Consider the following 20,711-nt stretch of genomic DNA (forward strand, 5'->3'; position numbering starts at 1 on the left):
GTGCCTGGTGCCTCGTGCCTCGCGCGGCTCTTGTCGCGCTCTCGAGTCTCTTGATTTGACCCCCCCTCCCCGCCCCCCACCGTCTCGGGCCATTATCCACGTTTGCGTCCTGCGTGCTTGAGCCAGCTCGATCCGATCCCACGACGACGACGGCGACGACCACGACGACCACGGCCACGACCACGACCACGACCACGACCACGACGGCGGCGACTGCTGCTGCTGCTGCTCTTCAAGTTCTGCCTACCGCATCCTGCACACGCCCCGTCCTACTCGCTTTGCTCTCTTTCCGGCCCCCTCTCCTCTCGCGCACTCCTGCAGCCGCGTCGTCGGTCGCATCCGTCCGTCTCCATCCAGACCTTCAAACTACTGCATGTACGTGCACATGTTCCTTGTTGTATTGCCTCGTCCCGCGCAGAGTCCTGCCCTCTCCCGTCGGCCCCTGCCGTCCCTTGTGTCGGAGGCTGCCTCTCTCTCTCCGCTTGACACGGCTTGGTTTGGTTTGCGCTCGCTGCCGCTGTCGCTGTCGCTGTCGTTGCCGTTGCCGTTGCCGCACCGTTGTCGCTTCCCTCTTCGCTTCCGCTCCCGCTTTGACTTTTGCCCTCCCTCGTCCGTTTCCTCCTCCGCTTCTTCCATTCATCTGCAAAGCCACCGTCGTGTCCGACGTGGTCCCCCCGGTCCCCTGCTCTGTTGCCGTGCTTCTTTCTCCCTCTGCTGGCCCCATTGTCTGATCCGTCATAAACCCAAACTACTCTATCTGATGCACAACCCCGGTCGCTCTCCTCTTTAATACCTCCGCCCGGCCTCTCCTTCATCCTGACAGCCTCGCCTCCCGCATTCGTCCCGTCACAGCTGCTTGCTTGGTTTGACAGGGCCAGCTAGCCAGCCGGGTTGCCTGCTCAACGCAAGCTCGACATCCTAGTTTTCATCTCGACTTTGCCGAGACTGCTGCCCTTGGCTCGCTGGCCTGATACTCTTCATCTCTCGGCCCAAGGGAAAGACATGGTTTGGCTTCTATCCCCCGAGCGGCCTTCCTGTGCCATGTGTCTGCTCTGTTGAGCACGCCTGGACGGTACCGATGCACAGTTCGACCATCTTGATCCATACACACATTGTGGCGGGAAACTGTTGCCGAGACTGGCCATGATACAGGACTCTCCCTCTTGCCTCCTCCTTGAAACGCAAACCTCACGTCACACAGCACGGCTCCGTCTCTCTTCGTTCGGCGTGCCCTGCTGCTCCGGCACATGTCGCAGAATGGCTCTAATCCCAGGACTAACCGTCTCCCAGAGACCCCCGCTGTCTCGTGCGAATAGCAACCCTTCTTCGGCATCCGAAGCCGAGCCAGACGATCGGCACGCAACGACCCCCCATCGTGCCAGCCCAGATAGCTCTAGAGTACATCGAGGTGCCCAGTCAAACTCCCCGGCGAGGAAGCTCAGCCGCAAGCGTTCTCTGCTCAACCTGACGACTCGAACTGCCTCCATCGTGTCTTCAACAGGCCAGCAGTCTCTGCCGGATGGCCCGGGGTCATCGTCGCCTTCGCCCACGTCCAGGCCGCAGCCTGCGAGGAAGCCGAGTCTCAAAGACAGCCTTGAAAAACCACTTCCCCAGACGCCACCCGAATCGGGCTCTGCCACGCCGCCGCCAGCCGGCAAAGACGACCCCGGGGAGAGCCCCCAGCTGCGAAGGATTGAGTCTCGAATAGACAGCCGCGCAAGCACAATGGGCTCGGCTAGCCCAGCGGCATCGGGCCTCCTCATGCATTCCGCCCACGACCAGTACAACCCGGACGTCGGTAGCAGCATGAGCAGCTTGGCGAGCTCCTTCAAGCATGATGCCAAGGACGACAACAGAGCCGGACTGACGCCTCGAAGTAATGGCCCTGCCTCGGGGACCCCGTCACCGGCTATTGGCCAGGCAGGGAGGCCGGCCGGAGCTGCCGCGGCCGCGCCCCCCGGCACCGCTGCCCAAGGGTCCTCGACGCATTTGTCGGGATTAATGTGCAACGTTCATCGCACCACGGGTCGGGAACCACCTCCGCTGGTCGGCGCCACCACTACAATCCTTGGAGACAAACTCTACGTGTTTGGCGGGCGGATTCTTTCTCGAAGTCGGCCTGCCCCTTTGACGGCGGACCTTTATGAGTTGGATCTCATCTCACGCCACTGGACGAGGCTGGAAACCGGGGGGGATGTGCCGCCGCCGCGATACTTTCATTCCATGTGCCTCCTGGGCGACACCAAGATGGTCTGCTACGGTGGCATGTCTCCTGCCTCCAACCCGACCCAGACCGCGTCGACGACGGACCAGCAACAGCAACCCGAGGTCTCCGTCATGTCTGACATATACATCTATGACGTCGAGACGCGCAGGTGGACCTATTTGCCAGCACAAGACGCACCCCAGGGTCGATATGCCCATTGCGCTTGCATTCTGCCCTCATCGGCCTCCTTCTCCTCGAGTCGAGCTCCGCTGGCCGCTCTGCAACACAACCCGTCATCTTCCAACCCCAACGAAGGCCGAATCGGCATCAACATCGACGGATCTGGTGGTGCAGAAATGGTCATTGTGGGCGGGCAGGACGGCGCGAATCATTACATCGAGCAGATTAGCGTCTTCAACCTACGGAGCCTCAAATGGACCTCTACGCAACCGTTGGGCAAGAGTTGCGGCGCATATCGCAGCGTCGCTGCCCCTCTCCTTCCGTCCGTCACCTCCAAGGTTGGCAAGACGTACCCGAATGGTGGCTCGCACCGAGGGGACGGGACAGGCGCAAGTGGCGAGGCCCGCGAGACTGGCTCGTCCATGCTCATTTACTCCAACTACAACTTTCTCGACGTCAAGCTCGAACTGCAGATTCGATCCTCGGATGGGACATTGGTGGAGAAGCCCATGTCTGGGACCTACTCACCCCCGGGTCTGCGATTTCCCAATGGCGGTGTAATCGACACGCACTTTGTCGTCAGCGGGACATATCTGACATCGTCAAAGCAGGAATATGCGCTCTGGGCCCTTGACCTGCGCACCCTGACGTGGAGCCGCATCGACGCTGGCGGCAGTGTTTTCAGCCAGGGGAGCTGGAACCGAGGTGTCCTGTGGAATCGACGCAACACGTTTGTCATTCTGGGGAACCGGAAACGAAGCCTGGTAGATGACTACAACCACCGCCGAATCAACTTCTCAAACGTGTGCATGGTCGAGCTGGAGGCCTTTGGGTTCTACGACAACCCTCGCAAGACGAGTCCCATGTCTGGTTTCATCTCGGCGAGCAGTCCGTATTCTGGACCCAATCTCAGCCTCACACGCAAAGCGGGCTACACCGCCGGTGGTCGATTGCACTCGAGAGCCAGCGAGGAGTTGGGAGAGAAGGCCCTGGCGATGCGCGAGCTGACGGATATGGACATTCTGTGCATCGGTGGCGAGCGGATACCAGTCAACTCCCGCATAGTGTCGCGCAGATGGGGGCCGTACTTTGTCCAGCTTCTGCGAGAAGGCACGGCCACGCGGGATGGAAGCGACGCCGTGACACTCCGATCGGGATTGTCGAGCAACCCTCTCCGCATGTCGGCCCTGACCATAACACCAAACTCCAGGGACGCAGCACAGCCTCCCAGCTCGTCGAGCGGTGGCAGCGTGCTGTCGGCGGGGACTGCTCTCTCGGGCTCGACCACGCTGGCCGGGTCCCCTGGCGGCGCGGCTGGACAAGGCGACGACATGAATCCTGCGGCCGTCAACGCTGCCCCAACTCCGCGGTCGCTGCCACCAGGCACGAGGCCACGGTGCCTCTATCTCCCGCACACTCATCTGACGGTGCAGGCACTTCTGCACTTCCTCTACACGAGCTCGTTGCCGCCACCGTCGTCACCGCTGTGTACTCCCCAGATCTTGTGCTCGCTCCTGCAGATTGCACGACCCTACCGCGTCGATGGTTTGCTCGAGGCCGTGGTGGAGCGTCTGCACGGATTGTTGGACAGCCGAAATGCTGCGGCGGTCTTCAATGCCACGGCCATGGCTGCCGGCGGCGGGCGTGGCATCGACGGGTCTCTGAACCCCAACTTCTCCGTGAGCGGCTCCGACCCAGTCGGATCGCCAATTTCCGTGACGGACTTTTCGCTCGGCGGCACGACCGCCAACGAGTCTGCGATGGACTTGGTTGCTGCCACATCTGGCCTCAGCATCAACACAGGCGTCCCGCAGTCTGTCCGGCCGTCGAGCGGGGAGATTTCGGCCTCGACAAGCGTGAGCGGGTCGGAATGGGGATCAGAGGTTGGCGGCAGCGACCGCGACCACGGCTTCATTTGGAACGGCGAGCTCAGCAGCGTCATCGGCCTGCAGAAGCGAGGTCTCCGAGGCTTGATGGAGGGCCGAAGAATGCGCGAGAGAACGGGCACCGGCGGCGCGACACCCTTGGCCCACGCTGCTGGGAATCCGGCCTACGGCGCAGCAGCCCAACCGGGTCCGAGCGGACAACGCGTAGGGCTGGGTATTGCGGGATCATAGGCGTGCGACCATCACGTCCCATGTTTATGCGCGATGAGCCTTTGTAGTCAGTCCTCTGGGATGCTTGATGGATGAAGAAGAAGGGAAAAGAAAAAAAAAACCACTCATAGAGGCAACGACTTGATGAGGGTGTGTTGAATCACGGTGTTTGTGAGGCTGGGTCGGGGAATAATTGTATCCATCATGTGCAGTAGTAGACTGGGGAGGAAATGGGGCAGAGGAGTGGGATGACTGTGTGTTATGTGTACATGTATGTGCGTGCGTATGTATGTAACCTTTTTTAGACGGACACGTAGAATTTGAGTGCCGCGTCTCAGTTAGTCTCGGCGTCTCATCGCGACAGCAAGGAAGCAAAGGGCAGCACAAACAAGCGTGACTCAACAGGGGTCATGATGTAGTCTAGAGTATGGTTCTGCAAAACACGCACTAGTAGCAAGTAGTCTATGCTATGTAGGATGAAGAATGATTCGAAAGAAAACTGATTGGCAAGAATTTGTCTTGCTCTGCCACACAAAAACAGACTGCCAACCGCACAACGCGCCTTTGGAGCTCACGCGGCCGAGAGATGCCACGCATCGAGCACAGAGACGGCGTGCACACTGCTCACTGAACCGGGATGCTTGCCTTTATTTACCTAGAGCTTGACTCGGCCGGCCTCGAGCTCTCGCCATTGGGCGTCCTGGAACGGGACGTACGTGTCCCCGTGGAGCCAGTACAGTTCGCCTTGGGCTGTGCTGTTGCCGGGCTTGACGCCGGCCAGGCGCAGGAGGTGCTTCTGCTGCTTCATGGTGCCCGTGGTTTGGGCCGCGCCGCCGACGTCGTCGAGGACGCGGAGGAACAGCGGCTGCGCGTAGCGCGGCAGCGAAGACTTGACGTGGGATGCCAGGCTGCGGAGGACGGTCTGGTCGGGCGTCTTGTCAAAGGCGATGGCGACGCAGCCGGCGCGGCCGTCGTGGTGTGGCAGCTCGACGCCGTAGACGTTGGCCTCGCGGACCGACGGGTGGCGGCCGACGGCTTCGCTGACCTCGGCCGTCGACACGTTCTCCGACTTCCAGCGGAACGTGTCGCCGATGCGGTCCACGAAGTAAATGCGGCCTTCTGCGTCCCACCGGGTCACGTCGCCTGTGCGGAACCAGGCGTCGCCCGGTTTGAACACGCCGCGGACGATCTTGGACGAGGTCGCACCCTCGTTGCCGTAGTATCCCTGGAACCGCTTCGAGACGTTGTCCGGGTCCAGTTTGCAAATGAGCTCGCCGGGCGCACCGGGCTTGACCTTGGTGCAGAAACCCGTCTCGGCATCGCGCTTGGGCAGGTCCGTCGCCCAGTCCACCTCCACGACCGAGAGGCTCAGCGACTGCAAGCCGCCATAGAGGAGGCCACTGCGGCCAATCGCACCCGCCGTGTGGTCGTTGCGGCTGAGATTCCACACGCCAAACGGCCCTTCCGTGGCGGCATAAAACTCGAGTATGGTGTCCACCCCAAATCGGTCCTTGAACTGGTTCCAGATGTCGGGGCGGAGACCGTTGCCAAACGCCGCTGTGACCTTGTGCTTCTTGTCCATGCATTCGCCGGTGCCGGCATCGTATTGGGGCGGTGCGGCAAGCAGGTAGCGCAACGTCTCGCCGACATACTGAATTATAGTGGCGTTGGATTCTCGCACTTCGGTCCAGAATACCTTGGTGGAAAATTTGCGCCCGATGGCCTGTGTGCTGCCTGCTAGCATGGTGGAACAAAACGACAGCACGGACGCTGCGGAGTGATAGAGTGGCATGGACTATACAATGACACAGCATTGATTTTTTTGCTCTTGTCAGTCAAGTGTCAAGACGGCAGCGCGTGAATGGCGGCAAAAAGAGACGAACCGTGTACATGATGTCTTTGCCTCCGCGAGCGAGAAGCGTCTCTACAATCGTGCCTCCCGCGATAATCTTTGCCCACGAGACTACGGCAGGTTTGGGTAAGCCCGTGGTTCCAGAGGTGTAAATCAGGATAGCCAGGTTGGACAAGTCATCCTCGACCAGATCCGAGTCCGGCACGCGAACGGGGGCCGTGGCGGACGCCTGGGCTTCCAGTTCGCGCGTAAAGAAGACAAATTTGACGTCACTGAGGGCGGACTGTACATCTTGCGTCAAGTTGGCGGCCACGTTGGGATCGACAAGACAAATCTTGGATCCGGACGCCTTGACGCAGTGCGCCAACGGTTTGCCCGTCAGGTTATAATTGATAAAGGCTGGCTTGGCACCAATGCTCCACAGTCCGAGCCATACGAAGATGAAGATATCCGAGTTCTCAAAGTTCATGGCCACCACATCTTTTGGCTTGATGCCGAAATTGCTTCGCAGCCAGGTTCCGTAGCGCAAAGCTTTGTCGTAAACTTGGGCATACGTGTGGTGGCGGCCTTCGAAAACGAGCAGGTCCTTGTTGGCTGTGGAAGAGTGCTTGGCCCGTTCCTCGAGGATGTGGAAGACGGATAGATTGCCGCGGTATTGGCGGAGGAAGACTCGGCTGGCTGACTTGAATGCTGATTTGAAAAGAAGGTAGTCGTACCAGAGAGAGGTTCTGGCATTGGCGTAGGCGAATGCTGCAGCTGTGGCCGGAACCGCCACAGCAAGAGGTACTGCAACATGCGGTTAGTACGTGACCAAGGGTCGGGACTGGTAGGTTCGATGTGAGATACTAACGGGGCATGGTGGACAAAATGACAAACTGCTATGTATCGCAGCGATGGCTTGTTGAGGGTGTAAAAGCAAAACAAAGGCGCCACAATCCACGGCTTCCCCCAAAAACTTCAAGTATCGAGGTGATTCGCTGACTTGATTCAGAAAACAAAAGCTTTGCAAGTCCGTCGAGTTGGCGGCATAGAGCAGAAAAGACCGAAATCCGGGCGACGTTGAGGAGAAGTTGAACCGAGGCTGTTTTGACTTATGTAGGTGCTTGAAGCGTGGGGCTACAGCATTCGGCTCTCTAGTTCATGCCGTTCATGGCGCATTGTGCTCTTGCCGATTCAGAGGGGGGGGTTTGCAGGGATTCTCCGACGATTAAGGCTGGTGGTAGCGACTGCAATGAATCTGATTTGACCAATACACAGTCGCTGCCTTGAGTAGGCTAGACAAGAAACGGAGGCGGGCGGTGCGGCTAAAAGGACAAGGCCGCAGCGGAAGAGATGGAGACTCCGGCGGCGCCGACAAAGCACTGGTCGGAGAGTTTTTCTTTTGTTCTGTGCGGATTTCGTGTGGTGAAAACGACGCGCAGCAAGAAACAAAGACACAGGCTGGGTCCCCGTGGTACCTGGTAATCGTCTTGATGATGTGTGCTTCTCTTTCCCCTCAAAGATGCGAGTTGAGAAAACAGGCTTCAGGCTAAACGTCGTTGAACGAAACGTTGACGTCTGGACGTAATATTGAACCCGGGTCTGGGGAAGGCGGCTCGAGAGGCGTGTGTAACCGTGTCCTGATGGGGCTGGCAGCGGGTTGACGAAACGGCCGAGAAAGAGAAATGGGGCTGCAGAGGTTGAAAATTAGAACCGAGGGTGAGAATCCTCGCCCGCGACTGCGACTTGTGTCCGGATTGCATACGTGCCAACGATGCATGGGATGAATTAAATGTGTTGTGTGTTGCGTCACTCACTTCATGCGGTGCTGCACCTTCGCTTCGCTGGGCAGTTCCATTTGCTCCGCGACCCCAAAGCACCGAACGAGTAGCAGCGACATGTTGACGACCGGGATGGACGAGCAAGGGACCCCAACTTAAATCCCGGCTAGGGTCTTGGTGCCATCGCGGGTGGCTCGGTGTGCTGTTGCCTCGGCTGGTGAATTGGAGTCGGACTTGAGCAAGCCCAAGATTGTGGGGAACAGAAAGGGGGGGAGCGAGCACGGGTCGACGGGTCGCAGTTGAGGGACTCAGGGGTAGGGTGAGAACGGGATTGACGGTGGACTCTGTTGTATGGAAGAGTGCAGAGGAATGCGGCGGTGATGAAGATGAGGAGTTGAAGCTCTGTGCTCGACAGTATGCCAGCTTGACATGCCAAACCGAGACGGACCTTGCCAGAAATGTTGATGCCTTGGAAGGAGCTGCCCGGCTGCGACTGCCTGCCTCACTGTCGGAACCCGACCCTCACTGATAACTATACAGGGTAGGCCCGACCTTGCACGTGATGGCGCGTGATTCGTTTACTCCACACTCCGTATGAGGACCAGTCGACGGCGAGGAGCCGACACGCCATCCATATTCCAGATCAAACTTGGACCTTTGTCCATGGCCGACTGTCAATTAATTGCTGGCGGCTACACAATCCGACAGCCATCATCGGACCTGACATGACACCGGTGCACTGAAATCGGCACCTCACCGAGAGGCAGGATCAATTCTCGACGACCCCACGTTCCCCATCGCCAAGCACTGGGTGTGCACGAGGACAAATTGTCCTCCCCTGCCACCACCTGCAGCCATCACCAACATTCTCGAGAAGCCTATACTCTTTCGCGAGCCAAGGCGGAGCCTCTTTTTTTTTTATTTTTTATTTTATTTTATTTTTTTTACGACCACAATGAGAGCAGACGTCCCAGCCTCTCCGCACCCAGCCGCAATGGCCTCAGAAAGAGCAGACACGCCCGCTCAGGAAACCGCCCAGCCCGCGCCCAGGCAGCCTCCTCCAGAGAAGCCCGCCGAAACCTGGCGTCGCACGCTTGTCATTCTCTCGTTCTGGCTCATCGTGCTCCTGCTGGGACTGCCTATATGGTGGAAGACCACGTCAATTTACCGCGCAGATTTGCCCCTGGAGAGAATGCTGCAATGGGCCGACGGCAAGGTACGCCTGCGTTTGTGTCTGGCCCTCGAATGCTTCCGGGCGCAACATTACAATGTAGCTGCATACGACGCTGCTTCTGACATGTTTGCAGGCCTGTCGTCCCGCATTTCCCTTGCACATTTCCGTTCGTGCCGATTTCGTCGCCGACCAAGAAGCTCAGCACCTCGTCCGGTTAACACAGCACGCCCTCGACGACCTCAACGATTTCGCCGGCCATCATTTGCGCCTCAAGCTGAGCCCCAAGGGTGACGGGAAAAACCCCCACCCGAGCGGGCAAGATGCAGATTCCGCCTTGACGGTAAACCTGACGCCGGGCGACGCCAATTCGGCTCGGCTAAGCCAGCACTCGACGGTGCTTGACATGACGTATGCTCCAAACTCGATGCCCTCCGTCAACTCAGCCTCGTCGCCCCTCGCCACATACATGGCCAATGAGCTCCGGTCGACTTTTTCCGAGGAGCAATCCATCATCTCCTATCTCTTGTCCACGTCTTTCATGTCGTCGACTGCGAGGCAACACGGCCCCAGCCAAGACGCCGCGGAATCCGTGAAGAAACGTACGACTCGGTCGCTGCGATACGCCCCCACCTATCACTTGAGCTTTTCTCTTTTCACCGACGGCGCGACTCCCAACACTTGGGACATCGATGCAGCCATGGACAAGTACATGAAGCCAATGCTGGATGTGCTGGGCCCGATTCACAACTTTACCATTGATACGCAGGTCCAACTGTACGCCACGCCGGGTGTGCAATCACAGACTCTCAACAAGGAGCACCTGGCGTCGTTTATAAACGCAGCCGAATGGCCGCTTTCACCGTCCATCGGCGGCGCGCCCACTGTCAACTTCATCGTGTTTGTTGGCAACCAGACGATTGCATCCGACAGTGCGCGGGTTGAAAAGTCACAGTCATGGATGATTCCTCAATGGGGCTCGGTCTATCTCCTGCATCTGCCCGCCACGGAGCAGCACGTTTCGGAAAACGCTCTGATGCAGCCTCTGCTCACGTTTGGCGGCCACCTGCTCACCCTACTTGGCACGCCACAGTCTGGATCTCTGCCGCTTCGACTCTCGACTCTGGCCAGGATCCGAACAACGGACCTGCTGCTCCGGGCTTCCTCGTCTCTGGGCTCTCTGGCCCGGCTCTCGCCCAGCCTGCCTTCGATATCGATTCCTCGCAGCGTTGCTGAAGGCGTTTCCAGCTCGCTGCTGCACCTGGAACAGGCCTGCGCCAACCTAGGCGGGCCAGAGGGGCTGTTGCACGCGCGGTTTGCCGAGGAGGAGGCGGAGAGGGCGTTTTTCGAGAAGAGCATGGTTGGGCAGTTGTATTTCCCAGACGAGCACAAAATCGCCGTATACCTGCCCCTGCTGGGGCCCGTAGGCGTGCCGCTGGTGTTGGGACTGCTCAACGAGGTGAAGAATTGGATCAAGAGACGGAAGCAAAAGGCGCACGTGGCAAGGGAGAAGAAGGGCCAGTAGGGGAAGAGGCAGAGAAGGAAAGCAAAAGAAGATGAATGAGATAAAACACCATGAAAACAAGACATGTCATCAAGACGGATGAATGTGGCACGCACAGCAATTTGAAACGTTGGCAGGGTTTGCGGTTGGCGCGCCGATGCGGACGGACACGAGGCATCATCACCCTGAGCCTCACGATCCACGGCACGTGTGTCAGGTGTTGGGAAAGGCACGCAAACGCCTCGAGGTGGTGGCGATGCTGCCTCGTGCTTCCTACCCGAGACTACCATGGTAGCGTGTGTGAAGAGCTCACCGGACTCCATGAGGAACGTGCACTCTGTTCTATTTCTTGTCACGCACGGTACGACCGAAGCTGCGCTGCTAGTTGATAGCACTTGGCGTCTCGCTGCGGTTTGCGACTCGACGCAACTACTCTTGTACTTTTTTTTTTGGGTGCTAGTTGATAGCGTTGTGCTGCTGTTTCCCCGCGTCTCGCATTTCATTCCCTCTGCGCTTGTCCCGCCAACACGACGTGTATGTTACTTGCTTGGTTTGCGGGTGCCGCCCGCCGCCCGCCGCCCGCCGCCCGCTCGACCCTCTGCCGTCCCTTCAAACAGAACGGACGACTGTGGCTCAAGGCCTAAACAATGTCAGACAGTAGTGGTTGCCCGCGACGGCCAGACACTTCTTTCCCCTGGGGCACCGGCCGCCTGGGCATGGAGACACAACTCTCTTGTCCAAGTTGCGAGCGATTTCGTTGTCTTGGTCAGCGCGCCCCCGATGACAGAGGGTTTGAGATGCTAGGATCACACAGAAACCATCGCACTTCTCTGGGTCGCATGTCGGTCCGTCGTCGATGGCGTGCGACAAGGGCGGGCCACAGAGTCCGTCATCGAGTTCAGCGTCGCCCTTGTAGAAAAAGCGACAGTGAAGTCCGGGCCCGCAGTTCTGCTTGTCACGGCTGCACGGCGCACCCGGTCGTAGGAATTCTTCGTTGCCAGCCGCCGGCGCGGCGAGGGACGCCGACGCAGACGCAGCGAGGAGCAGCACGGAGTACTTCATTCTTGTCGAGATTGCGAGTCCGTCTGTCGGACGAATGGCGAGGACGAAGGGAGACGGGGACGAGAGACGAGGTGCTAGGGTGACTTGACTTGTAAGCGTCCAAGATGAAGAACATTTCAACTTTTGGACACCGGACGAGACTCGATATTTAGCCTGCTTGTCGAGGTGCGCGTCCCGCGCCCAAAGACAAAGACACGGAGGACAGACAAGACGGTAGGCAGTGCCGAGCGTGCATCATGTCGAGTCTCCAACATTCGATCCGAACGACAGCAGTGGCCTAATGTCAAGTTTGCAGGGTCATCCTCTTCATGCTGCCAACCTTGCTTTTGCTTCGGTTGCGCTCCACCACCGCGTCGGCAGGAATCAGGATGCATGCCCAGGCACGTTGACACAGACGAGACCTCTTGGCGCAGCCGGCGAGACGCTGCAGCACCGGCATCGGCACGCGATTCGCCGTCGCGCATGGCAGAGTGGAAGGGCGTCGTCCCTTGCGGTGTGCTCATAGACTCGCGACTCGTCCGACAGCCCACTCGCCGCCCACCTCCGTTACGTGGCCTCGCGCACCAGTCGGCCGGCAAATGCCGCGATGCTCTCCGTCATCAGCAGCAGCACGCCGGCCTGTCCCCAGAAGTGGCCCGCCGTGGCCACCTCACGTCCTGCAAACTGCGAGCCCGGCCTGCCGCCCAGCCTGGCCGTCCACGCGCGCAGCCTCTCGACCCTCTGCCGTCCCTTCAAACAGAACGGACGACTGTGGCTCAAGGCCTAAACAATGTCAGACAGTAGTGGTTGCCCGCGACGGCCAGACACTTCTTTCCCCTGGGGCACCGGCCGCCTGGGCATGGAGACACAACTCTCTTGTCCAAGTTGCGAGCGATTTCGTTGTCTTGGTCAGCGCGCCCCCGATGACAGAGGGTTTGAGATGCTAGGATCACACAGAAACCATCGCACTTCTCTGGGTCGCATGTCGGTCCGTCGTCGATGGCGTGCGACAAGGGCGGGCCACAGAGTCCGTCATCGAGTTCAGCGTCGCCCTTGTAGAAAAAGCGACAGTGAAGTCCGGGCCCGCAGTTCTGCTTGTCACGGCTGCACGGCGCACCCGGTCGTAGGAATTCTTCGTTGCCAGCCGCCGGCGCGGCGAGGGACGCCGACGCAGACGCAGCGAGGAGCAGCACGGAGTACTTCATTCTTGTCGAGATTGCGAGTCCGTCTGTCGGACGAATGGCGAGGACGAAGGGAGACGGGGACGAGAGACGAGGTGCTAGGGTGACTTGACTTGTAAGCGTCCAAGATGAAGAACATTTCAACTTTTGGACACCGGACGAGACTCGATATTTAGCCTGCTTGTCGAGGTGCGCGTCCCGCGCCCAAAGACAAAGACACGGAGGACAGACAAGACGGTAGGCAGTGCCGAGCGTGCATCATGTCGAGTCTCCAACATTCGATCCGAACGACAGCAGTGGCCTAATGTCAAGTTTGCAGGGTCATCCTCTTCATGCTGCCAACCTTGCTTTTGCTTCGGTTGCGCTCCACCACCGCGTCGGCAGGAATCAGGATGCATGCCCAGGCACGTTGACACAGACGAGACCTCTTGGCGCAGCCGGCGAGACGCTGCAGCACCGGCATCGGCACGCGATTCGCCGTCGCGCATGGCAGAGTGGAAGGGCGTCGTCCCTTGCGGTGTGCTCATAGACTCGCGACTCGTCCGACAGCCCACTCGCCGCCCACCTCCGTTACGTGGCCTCGCGCACCAGTCGGCCGGCAAATGCCGCGATGCTCTCCGTCATCAGCAGCAGCACGCCGGCCTGTCCCCAGAAGTGGCCCGCCGTGGCCACCTCACGTCCTGCAAACTGCGAGCCCGGCCTGCCGCCCAGCCTGGCCGTCCACGCGCGCAGCCTGCCCACCGGCACGAGGCCATCCTTGTCGCCGAAGACGGCAAGCGTCGAGTTCAGGATGAGCTTGTCCTCGGCGGCCAGGGCGGCCGCGTCGTCGTCGTCGGCGGCGGCGGCGGCGTGCCGTAGGCGTCTCGTGCGCGACGGGAGCAGCGACATGGTCGCCAGGTGCGTGACGAGGCCTTGTAGCGGCGACACGAGCAGATAGGCCGGCCGGGGTCGCACCAGGCCCGCGATGACGGGCAGCTCTTCCTGCTCGCCGGCCTCGGCTGCCGTTTGTGCGTCGCCTGTCGGGCTCGTCGACGCTCGGGGCCGCGGGTGCTTGTCGCGCCGCCTGGCCACGAGCAGCTCGCGCGCTCCCCTGGGGAACCTGTCGTCGGCGTCGAGCGAGGAGCTCCTCGGTCCGAAGCTGCTGCTGTCGTGACTCTTGCGTGGCCGCGCGTCGCCCTCTTCGCCGCCCACGCGAACCCGCACCTGGCCGGGGTTCTGCCGCTCTGCGAGGTGCTGCGCCCGGAGTCGGATCTGCGCGGCGTGCGAGCCGCCGGCCGGGCGGGCAAACGGCTCGAGGAGCTGGTCCAGCGGGGGGATCTGCGCCGTGATCATGGCGCCGTACGAGTAGCCGCCCATGAGCAGGACGGGCGCGGGCGGCGCATTCGTGGGCGGCGCACGCGGGGACGCTTCGTCGACGACGTCTCGCGCGGCCTCGGCGGCCTCCGGCCCTGCAAAGGGATCCAGAAAGTGCACGTAATGCACCACCAAGCCCACCACGCTCGCGTAGTCGTCTCGTTCCGGCCTCGCCGTCCACGACGTCCGACCGGCGGAATGGCGCGCGCCTCTGCCTCAAGAGTCAGCGGCCTTGTCTCCCTCTCCCCATCTGTCCCTCGGTCTCTCGGCCTTGGTCCGGTCCGCCGCCCGCCCGTGGCGGCGCAACGGGTTGGCATTACCTGAAATTAAAGGTGCCCACGAGGTACCCCGTCCGCAGCAGGGTCGCGGCCACGCTGTCCAGGATCGGGTCGTCGTAACAGCCGCCCATGGGCGCGTACGGGTGCGCGACCACGGCCGCGTGTCTCTCCCACGGCGGCGCGCGAGGGTTGGCGGCGGCCAGCGACGCCGGGTGGTAGACGCGGCAGTCGAGCACCGTTCCGTCGTGCAGACTGGGCAGCGTGAAGCTCAGCGCCGGCTCGGGGAGCTGTTGTCCGACAGTCTCCCCCATGTGAGTCGTCGTCTGCGGGCGCGTGGTCGGGTTGCAGCGTCTCGATTCTCGACGAGGGGACGTGGTGAGGTCAATCTACCCTTGTTGTTTGTTGCCTGACGGCGAAGATCAACCGAGGGAGGGGACGGGGGTGCCCTGGCAGCCGACCTCGGAGCTGCTCCACCGCCGGCGGTGCTGTACTGTACTGGAATTTAATTGGTCAAGACAAGTCAAGCAGTCGAGCCGGGCACCTCTTGGCTCACAAGTCTCACGGCGCCTTTACCTAGTGCATTCGCTTTACAGGCAGGCACATTACAAAGAGAGGCTTCACAAGGATGGAGTAGATGTCCTTGTAGAGTGGACTGGGTAAGGGTAACGAATACTAGATGTCACAGTCTAGGCTGACGCCCGACCTGGCGAGCGGGACATGGCCTACCTTGACAAAAGGAAATGATGAGCCCGCCGTCAGCCCGTCACACTCCGTGCTCCGTCCTGGTCCATCATTGTTCATTGGTCGATTCTGCGGCCGGTCCGCTTTTGCCACGCGGCTGTGGGGACTCGACTTGCGCGGCACGGAGTACGGAGTACGAAGTGGTCTCGGGTTACATTACGGAGTGCGGAGCACCCGTTGGCAACTACGTGGGCCGGCCACTCAAGCGGCACGCGGCTCTGACGCTCAGTCACCGCCGGGCACAGTGCTGCCCGCGCGTCCCTGGGCTGTTCCATTTGCTCCAGTAGGCCCTGTCCAGGCTGCTCCCTGCCTGCCTGCCTGCCTGCCGAGCGGATGCCGTTGATTGACGGGGGCGTTTGTAGCCGACAAAACCAATCCCAGGGGAGGGCATGCCGCGCGTCTGCATGAACACGTGCCCCTTTAATATCCGAGCTGGATGTTGTCGGGATACCTGGGTATACTGCTTGAGCCTGGTTACTCGTGGGTTTCTTATTTATTCGTCCAGCGAGTCACTTCGTGGTCTCGTCTGCCGATCATCCCTTTGTTCATTCCTTTATTTGTTTGTTTCTCTGTCCATCCGGCCCTTGTTTACTTGTACCTTTCCTCAAACCGGCGATTTTGCGCTTCCACGACTGATTGTTCACATGTACTTTGCCTCGCTCCTCCATGTAAACCATCCATCGCCGTGACATGCTTTCCATCTTTCGCCTTGCCGCCGCCGCCGGCCTCGTCGCCTCAGCCGCGTGTGCTCGGGCGCTCAATGCGTCCAACTTGGACGGCATCCAGGCAGGGTGTGGCACCCCCAGTCCTGCACACGAGCTGTGGACACGCCCGAACGAGTCCCTGGCACAGGCGCCGAGGGCTACGAAGCGCGACCGGGGCCAATTGCACCGGATACCAGTACACATCACTGTTTTGGCCAAGGACAACACCGTCGAGGGGGGCTTCCTTTCTGTATGGCTCTGCGCGCCTCAGCTGCCCATGCGGGAGATGCATAAATAACAACTGCTTACGCGCTGACGTCTGAACCAGGACGCTCGTATCCAAACGGTACTAGATTCGTTTGACAAGTACTATTCCTTTGGCTTCTCCCTCGACGCCTCGGTCGACACTGTCCGTCGCTACGTACGCCCTGAGCTTTTCGATCCCACGTCAGGGGTATTCATCGGAGACGGCAGAGGCATCCGGCGAGAGTACCACCGGGGTGAAGGCGACTATACCTCAATGAACCTCATCTTCCTCTATCGCCTTAAAGACGTTTACCCCATCGACGGCAGCTCTTCAGGCTTCATGGGGGAGACAATTATGGCCTTTCCCGAACTCTGGCGTTTCTCAAACGCACGAGACCTCGAGGCGGAAGACAGCATCCTCCTCTCCGCTGCCATCGTCCCGAATATAGTTAGTTCGGGGCACAGGGGAAATTTGCATACATTTGCCCACGAGGCCGGCCACTTTTTCGGACTATACCACACGGACCGTTCGAAACAAGAGGGCGTCTGCGACCCGGAAAACGACGGCATCAGCGATACCCCTACTCACGTCGTGCCGAAGGATTGGCACCATTGGTTGCAGCAGTGTCCTCCAGTGGGCCAAGTCAATACCTGCGCGCAATTCGGTGATGGACCGGACCCTATCCGGAATCTCATGGTCTCGCTGCACTTGTGCGTATTCTTGTGGCCCCTTGAAATTGAACCGAGGTACTGACCCAGATGTGCTCCAGCGGCTGCGATATGGATGACTTGACACCGGGCCAGAGGCAAAAGGCGTTGGACACGTTCGAAAACAGCCGCCTGCCGTATAAAAGGAAGATGCAGGAGCTGGGGCATTGGGTGCAGCGGCAAGGCCAGCAGTCACAGGGCCAACAACGGCAAGACCAACAGGACGATTCGTGGGACGAGTTTCGCCAACCGCATGAGAAACATCAACAGTTACGGAATGAGGCTCAGAAAATCCTCGACCACTGTCTCCGCCAGGTGGAGCAAGAATACAACCACGAGAGCGCCAAGCTACGTCAGAAGAGGCGCCGCAAGGATGACGAATCGCAGCGTCATCTCCAGCGTATATGGGATTGGCTCAACGGCTACTGGTATCATCCGCAACATACTGACTGGGCTCTGCAAAAATGGGCTCAGCTGGAGGAGGATAACCGCCAAGTCCGGCAGCATTATGAGCAGGAAGAACGGCGGCTCCAGGCGGACCTGGTGCAAATCGTCGAGCAGAAGCGACAGGAGTGTACAAAGAGGGTACACGAGGAAGCCTAGAGAGTCTGAAGATGTGGGCGCGAAAACAAGGCAAAGGACGGCAGGCAGGACGCGTACGGAAGTGGTCGGCAGAAGCGGCAGCAGCAGCAGTACTGATATGCTTTCAAGTTCCATCTTGATCATCGTCCAAGTAGAAGGAAAGGGGACCGCGGAGTCGCTGTGGTTTCCGGTTCAAACAAGTCCCGCGATTTTGGTGGGATGTCGTTGAGGAAGAGAGCGCCTTCTCTCTGTGGACAAAGTGGTGGGTAGCAAGTAATGGGAAGCTCGATAAGAGTAGGAGCAGTCGCCTCGCCCAAAGAAGGCCACTTACTCGTCAACCTCGTACTCAACAAGCATCTGCTTCGCTTTCCGACTCGGTTTCCGACTTCGTTTGGGACAAGGTTCCCGGGGGAGCTCAGTCGATCGGCACGACGTCCTACCCTAGGATGGCTATTTTGAACCCAAAAGTCAACAATCCTATTCTATTCCCCTTGCTGCCATCGCCCATCGCGAAAGAGCATGTGGAGCCGGGGGCCAGGTCCTGGGACACATCTTTTTAATAACTTGTGGGTCCTAATTGCAGGAATAATTACAGAGCGTCTCCCTTTAATTACTGTAATAGCCCAGCAGTCGACTGTCTAGCACGTAGTTATTTAGCGAGGTGCCGACGTTTGTGCCGAGTCGTTGCCGAAATGAAAGATTAGAAGAGACAAGAAGTGCGCGAGGCAGTGAAATTTACAACCCAATATTCTCCGCCAGCACACGGTAGAACCAGCCCCATGACCAAGTTTTGCTATAGTCTTGAATCTGCCATCTAGTACCTCGGTACCTCACCGGGACGCGTAGGGTGGAAGCATCTCATCCGGTTGCCCGGTAGCAGCTCCTCATCGATGGGTTTGTTAATCATTTAAGGGGTCTATCCGAGTGAGAGATTAACATTTGACAAGGCCACGGAGAAAACAATCCCCGTGGCCTTGGCTGCCAGAGAGCTCGCGGATTCGTTTTGGACATGGTTGCTCGTCGTGCCGATGGACATGAATGGCTGGCGGATAATTATCGGTCCCTGAATAAATTTTATGCAAGTGCTCATGTCTTGGCGGGTGTGGTACAGGTCCCAGGACTTGTATTTATTCGTCTCGCCGGTTTGAAGTCGAGTAGAATCATCACTCATCCATAGTTCTCGAGGCTTTTCTTACTAGGCGTTAACTTACGGAGTACCCTGAGCAGGTTTCGTGCCGATAGAGGGAGAAAGCGTTGGCTGGCAACTATGCTGCTGCTTGCTCAACCAACTTTTCTTTGGCCTTGAATTTCGGGCACCCAGACCTAGTCAACCTTGGAAGTATGGATCACACGTCAATCCTCTTCCTTTTCTTCTCGTCACTCACCTCTCTTAGGCATCTGGGCGCAAAGGCCCCACATGTCTCGGCCCCTTGATACCTCAGTCATCTAGCCGGGCTACGCACTCAAGCATCTTTATATATAGCCTGGAAGACGGATAGCAGCTGGCCGATGATGTTGACTGACTGAGCTACGGAGTGTTGGGCGTTGGAAACGTACCTATTGGCCCGGCAACAGGCGTGAGTGGAGAAGCGTGGGCCGTCTGGACTGCCGCCCCCGGCGGATAAAGCGGGTCTCGTGTGCCGTGCAGCCCGGCGCCGGGATTCGCGGAGCCCGGAGTTGTGGGCCGTGGGCGGCCTCGCTTTTGCCTCCAACCTTGGTCGTCGGGACTTTGTCACGGCGTGCCACAAACCCGCTGCAAAGCCCAGCGATGAGAAGGTCACGAAATCCGGGGGGCAAGAATGACATGCGCCGGCCCCTCAAAACTGGGCATCTCGCGGCATCCCCCTCCCACGCTAAGAAGCGTGCCGAGACCTCCTCTCCTCCAGGCTCCTACACTCTTGTCGACATTCTACTTGGCCCTTTACTGCTGTCGAGTCCAGTAGCGTCGCGCATCGTGGCCCTCGAGGTGCAGCTCAAAGGCCCCAAAGGGGTGGAATTCACGCTTCCCCGGGGTTCTTCATCAACGACGAATTCGTCAAGTCGACGTCGTCGCAGGCCATGGCCAGCATCAACCCAAGGTAGGGAGAGCCCGGCAAGAAGCCCGCCGCCGCTGAAACCAGAGGCTAAAAGCCAAAGAAAGCCGACGCGGTCACGTCGCAGCACCGGCCTGGCCTCCGGGAGTGCTTGAGTCAACGTCGTCAACGGCCTCGGGCGCGACGCCGGCGCCGCCCTCGCCGCCCTCGCCGCCCACCCGGTCGGGGCATCGACAAGATAGCCTTGACGGGCTCGACACCTTTGCCGCCGCCACCACCCACGGGCCCCAGATCTCGCTGGCCCAGCACGACAGGGTGCTCTCGTACGCCGAGGGCGCCGAGCGCCAAGCGCCAGGGCGCCCGGCTCGAGACGGGCGGCGGCGGCGGCGGCTTCTCCGTCCAGCAGACTTTCTTCGACGCCACTCCCGGCATGGTCCTCTTCAGGGACGACGTGTTTGGGCCCCTGTCACCATCACGCCCTTTGACGACGAGGCCCACGCCGTCGCCCTCGCCAACGACTCCATCTACGGCCTGGCCGCCGCCGTCTTTACCCTCGACGCCGGCACGCTCTGGGTCAACTCGTCCAACGATTCCGAGGTCCACGTGCCCTTTGGGGGCGTCAAGCAGTCCGGAATTGGCCGCGAGTTGGGCGAGGCCGCTCTCGCCGCTCACACCGAGATCAAGGCTGTCCACGTCGACCTGGGCTCCAAGTTCAAGTTGTAAGTGTGAGTGAACCATCCAATCGATGCGACCGATCCGTGGGCGATTTTGTGAACAAACACCATGCATCCATCATGTGAAATAGTGGCCATGTCCCGGACGCAGCCAATATAACCAACGATTGCCATTATTCTTGAGGCCTTGTCAGTCATTACCATCATTGCCGTGGCTTGATCCGCCCAAGGTTGCACGCCAAGGACAACAGATACGAAGCATGTACTATGACAGTGTCTACCTAGCTATGTTCTCTGTAAACCTACTTCATGATTTGACATGTTCTGACCCTTGCCATGCCATGACTGACCGTCATGCTCTTTGCACGAACCGCATCCAAAAACTTGTGGTGGGACACCTT

The 20,711-nt window shown here is 59.4% G+C and overlaps 6 protein-coding genes across 6 annotated transcripts; 4 read left to right on the forward strand and 2 right to left on the reverse strand.

Annotated features, from left to right (window-relative positions):
• Positions 1–1,257: 1,257 nt before the first annotated feature.
• On the forward strand, positions 1,258–4,503 carry MAM_06729 (regulatory protein ral2; the record flags this gene model as incomplete). Its single annotated transcript, XM_040825527.1, has 1 exon — positions 1,258–4,503. The coding sequence occupies one exon, from the start codon at positions 1,258–1,260 to the stop codon at positions 4,501–4,503; it is 3,246 nt and encodes a 1,081-aa protein (XP_040676518.1).
• Positions 4,504–5,137: 634 nt separating this feature from the next.
• On the reverse strand, positions 5,138–7,191 carry MAM_06730 (AMP-dependent synthetase/ligase; the record flags this gene model as incomplete). The annotated part of the gene is made up of 3 exons (XM_040825528.1): positions 5,138–6,277; positions 6,366–7,120; positions 7,185–7,191. 3 exons carry the CDS (start codon positions 7,189–7,191, stop codon positions 5,138–5,140), a joined length of 1,902 nt encoding a protein of 633 aa, XP_040676519.1.
• Positions 7,192–9,088: 1,897 nt separating this feature from the next.
• On the forward strand, positions 9,089–10,790 carry MAM_06731 (Phosphatidylinositol-glycan biosynthesis class S protein; the record flags this gene model as incomplete). The annotated part of the gene is made up of 2 exons (XM_040825529.1): positions 9,089–9,310; positions 9,402–10,790. 2 exons carry the CDS (start codon positions 9,089–9,091, stop codon positions 10,788–10,790), a joined length of 1,611 nt encoding a protein of 536 aa, XP_040676520.1.
• A 2,771-nt stretch (positions 10,791–13,561) lies between these two features.
• MAM_06732 (uncharacterized protein) lies at positions 13,562–14,933 on the reverse strand (the record flags this gene model as incomplete). The annotated part of the gene is made up of 2 exons (XM_040825530.1): positions 13,562–14,555; positions 14,665–14,933. 2 exons carry the CDS (start codon positions 14,931–14,933, stop codon positions 13,562–13,564), a joined length of 1,263 nt encoding a protein of 420 aa, XP_040676521.1.
• Positions 14,934–16,053: 1,120 nt separating this feature from the next.
• MAM_06733 (Peptidase M43, pregnancy-associated plasma-A) lies at positions 16,054–17,624 on the forward strand (the record flags this gene model as incomplete). Its single annotated transcript, XM_040825531.1, has 3 exons — positions 16,054–16,317; positions 16,396–17,024; positions 17,084–17,624. The coding sequence occupies 3 exons, from the start codon at positions 16,054–16,056 to the stop codon at positions 17,622–17,624; spliced, it is 1,434 nt and encodes a 477-aa protein (XP_040676522.1).
• Positions 17,625–19,407: 1,783 nt separating this feature from the next.
• On the forward strand, positions 19,408–20,359 carry MAM_06734 (aldehyde dehydrogenase; the record flags this gene model as incomplete). Its single annotated transcript, XM_040825532.1, has 2 exons — positions 19,408–19,681; positions 19,740–20,359. The coding sequence occupies 2 exons, from the start codon at positions 19,408–19,410 to the stop codon at positions 20,357–20,359; spliced, it is 894 nt and encodes a 297-aa protein (XP_040676523.1).
• Between the last annotated feature and the right edge of the window lie 352 nt (positions 20,360–20,711).

The sequence above is a fragment of the Metarhizium album genome, assembly GCF_000804445.1.
Source record: "Metarhizium album ARSEF 1941 chromosome Unknown scaffold_23, whole genome shotgun sequence".
NCBI classification, from domain to species: domain Eukaryota; kingdom Fungi; phylum Ascomycota; class Sordariomycetes; order Hypocreales; family Clavicipitaceae; genus Metarhizium; species Metarhizium album.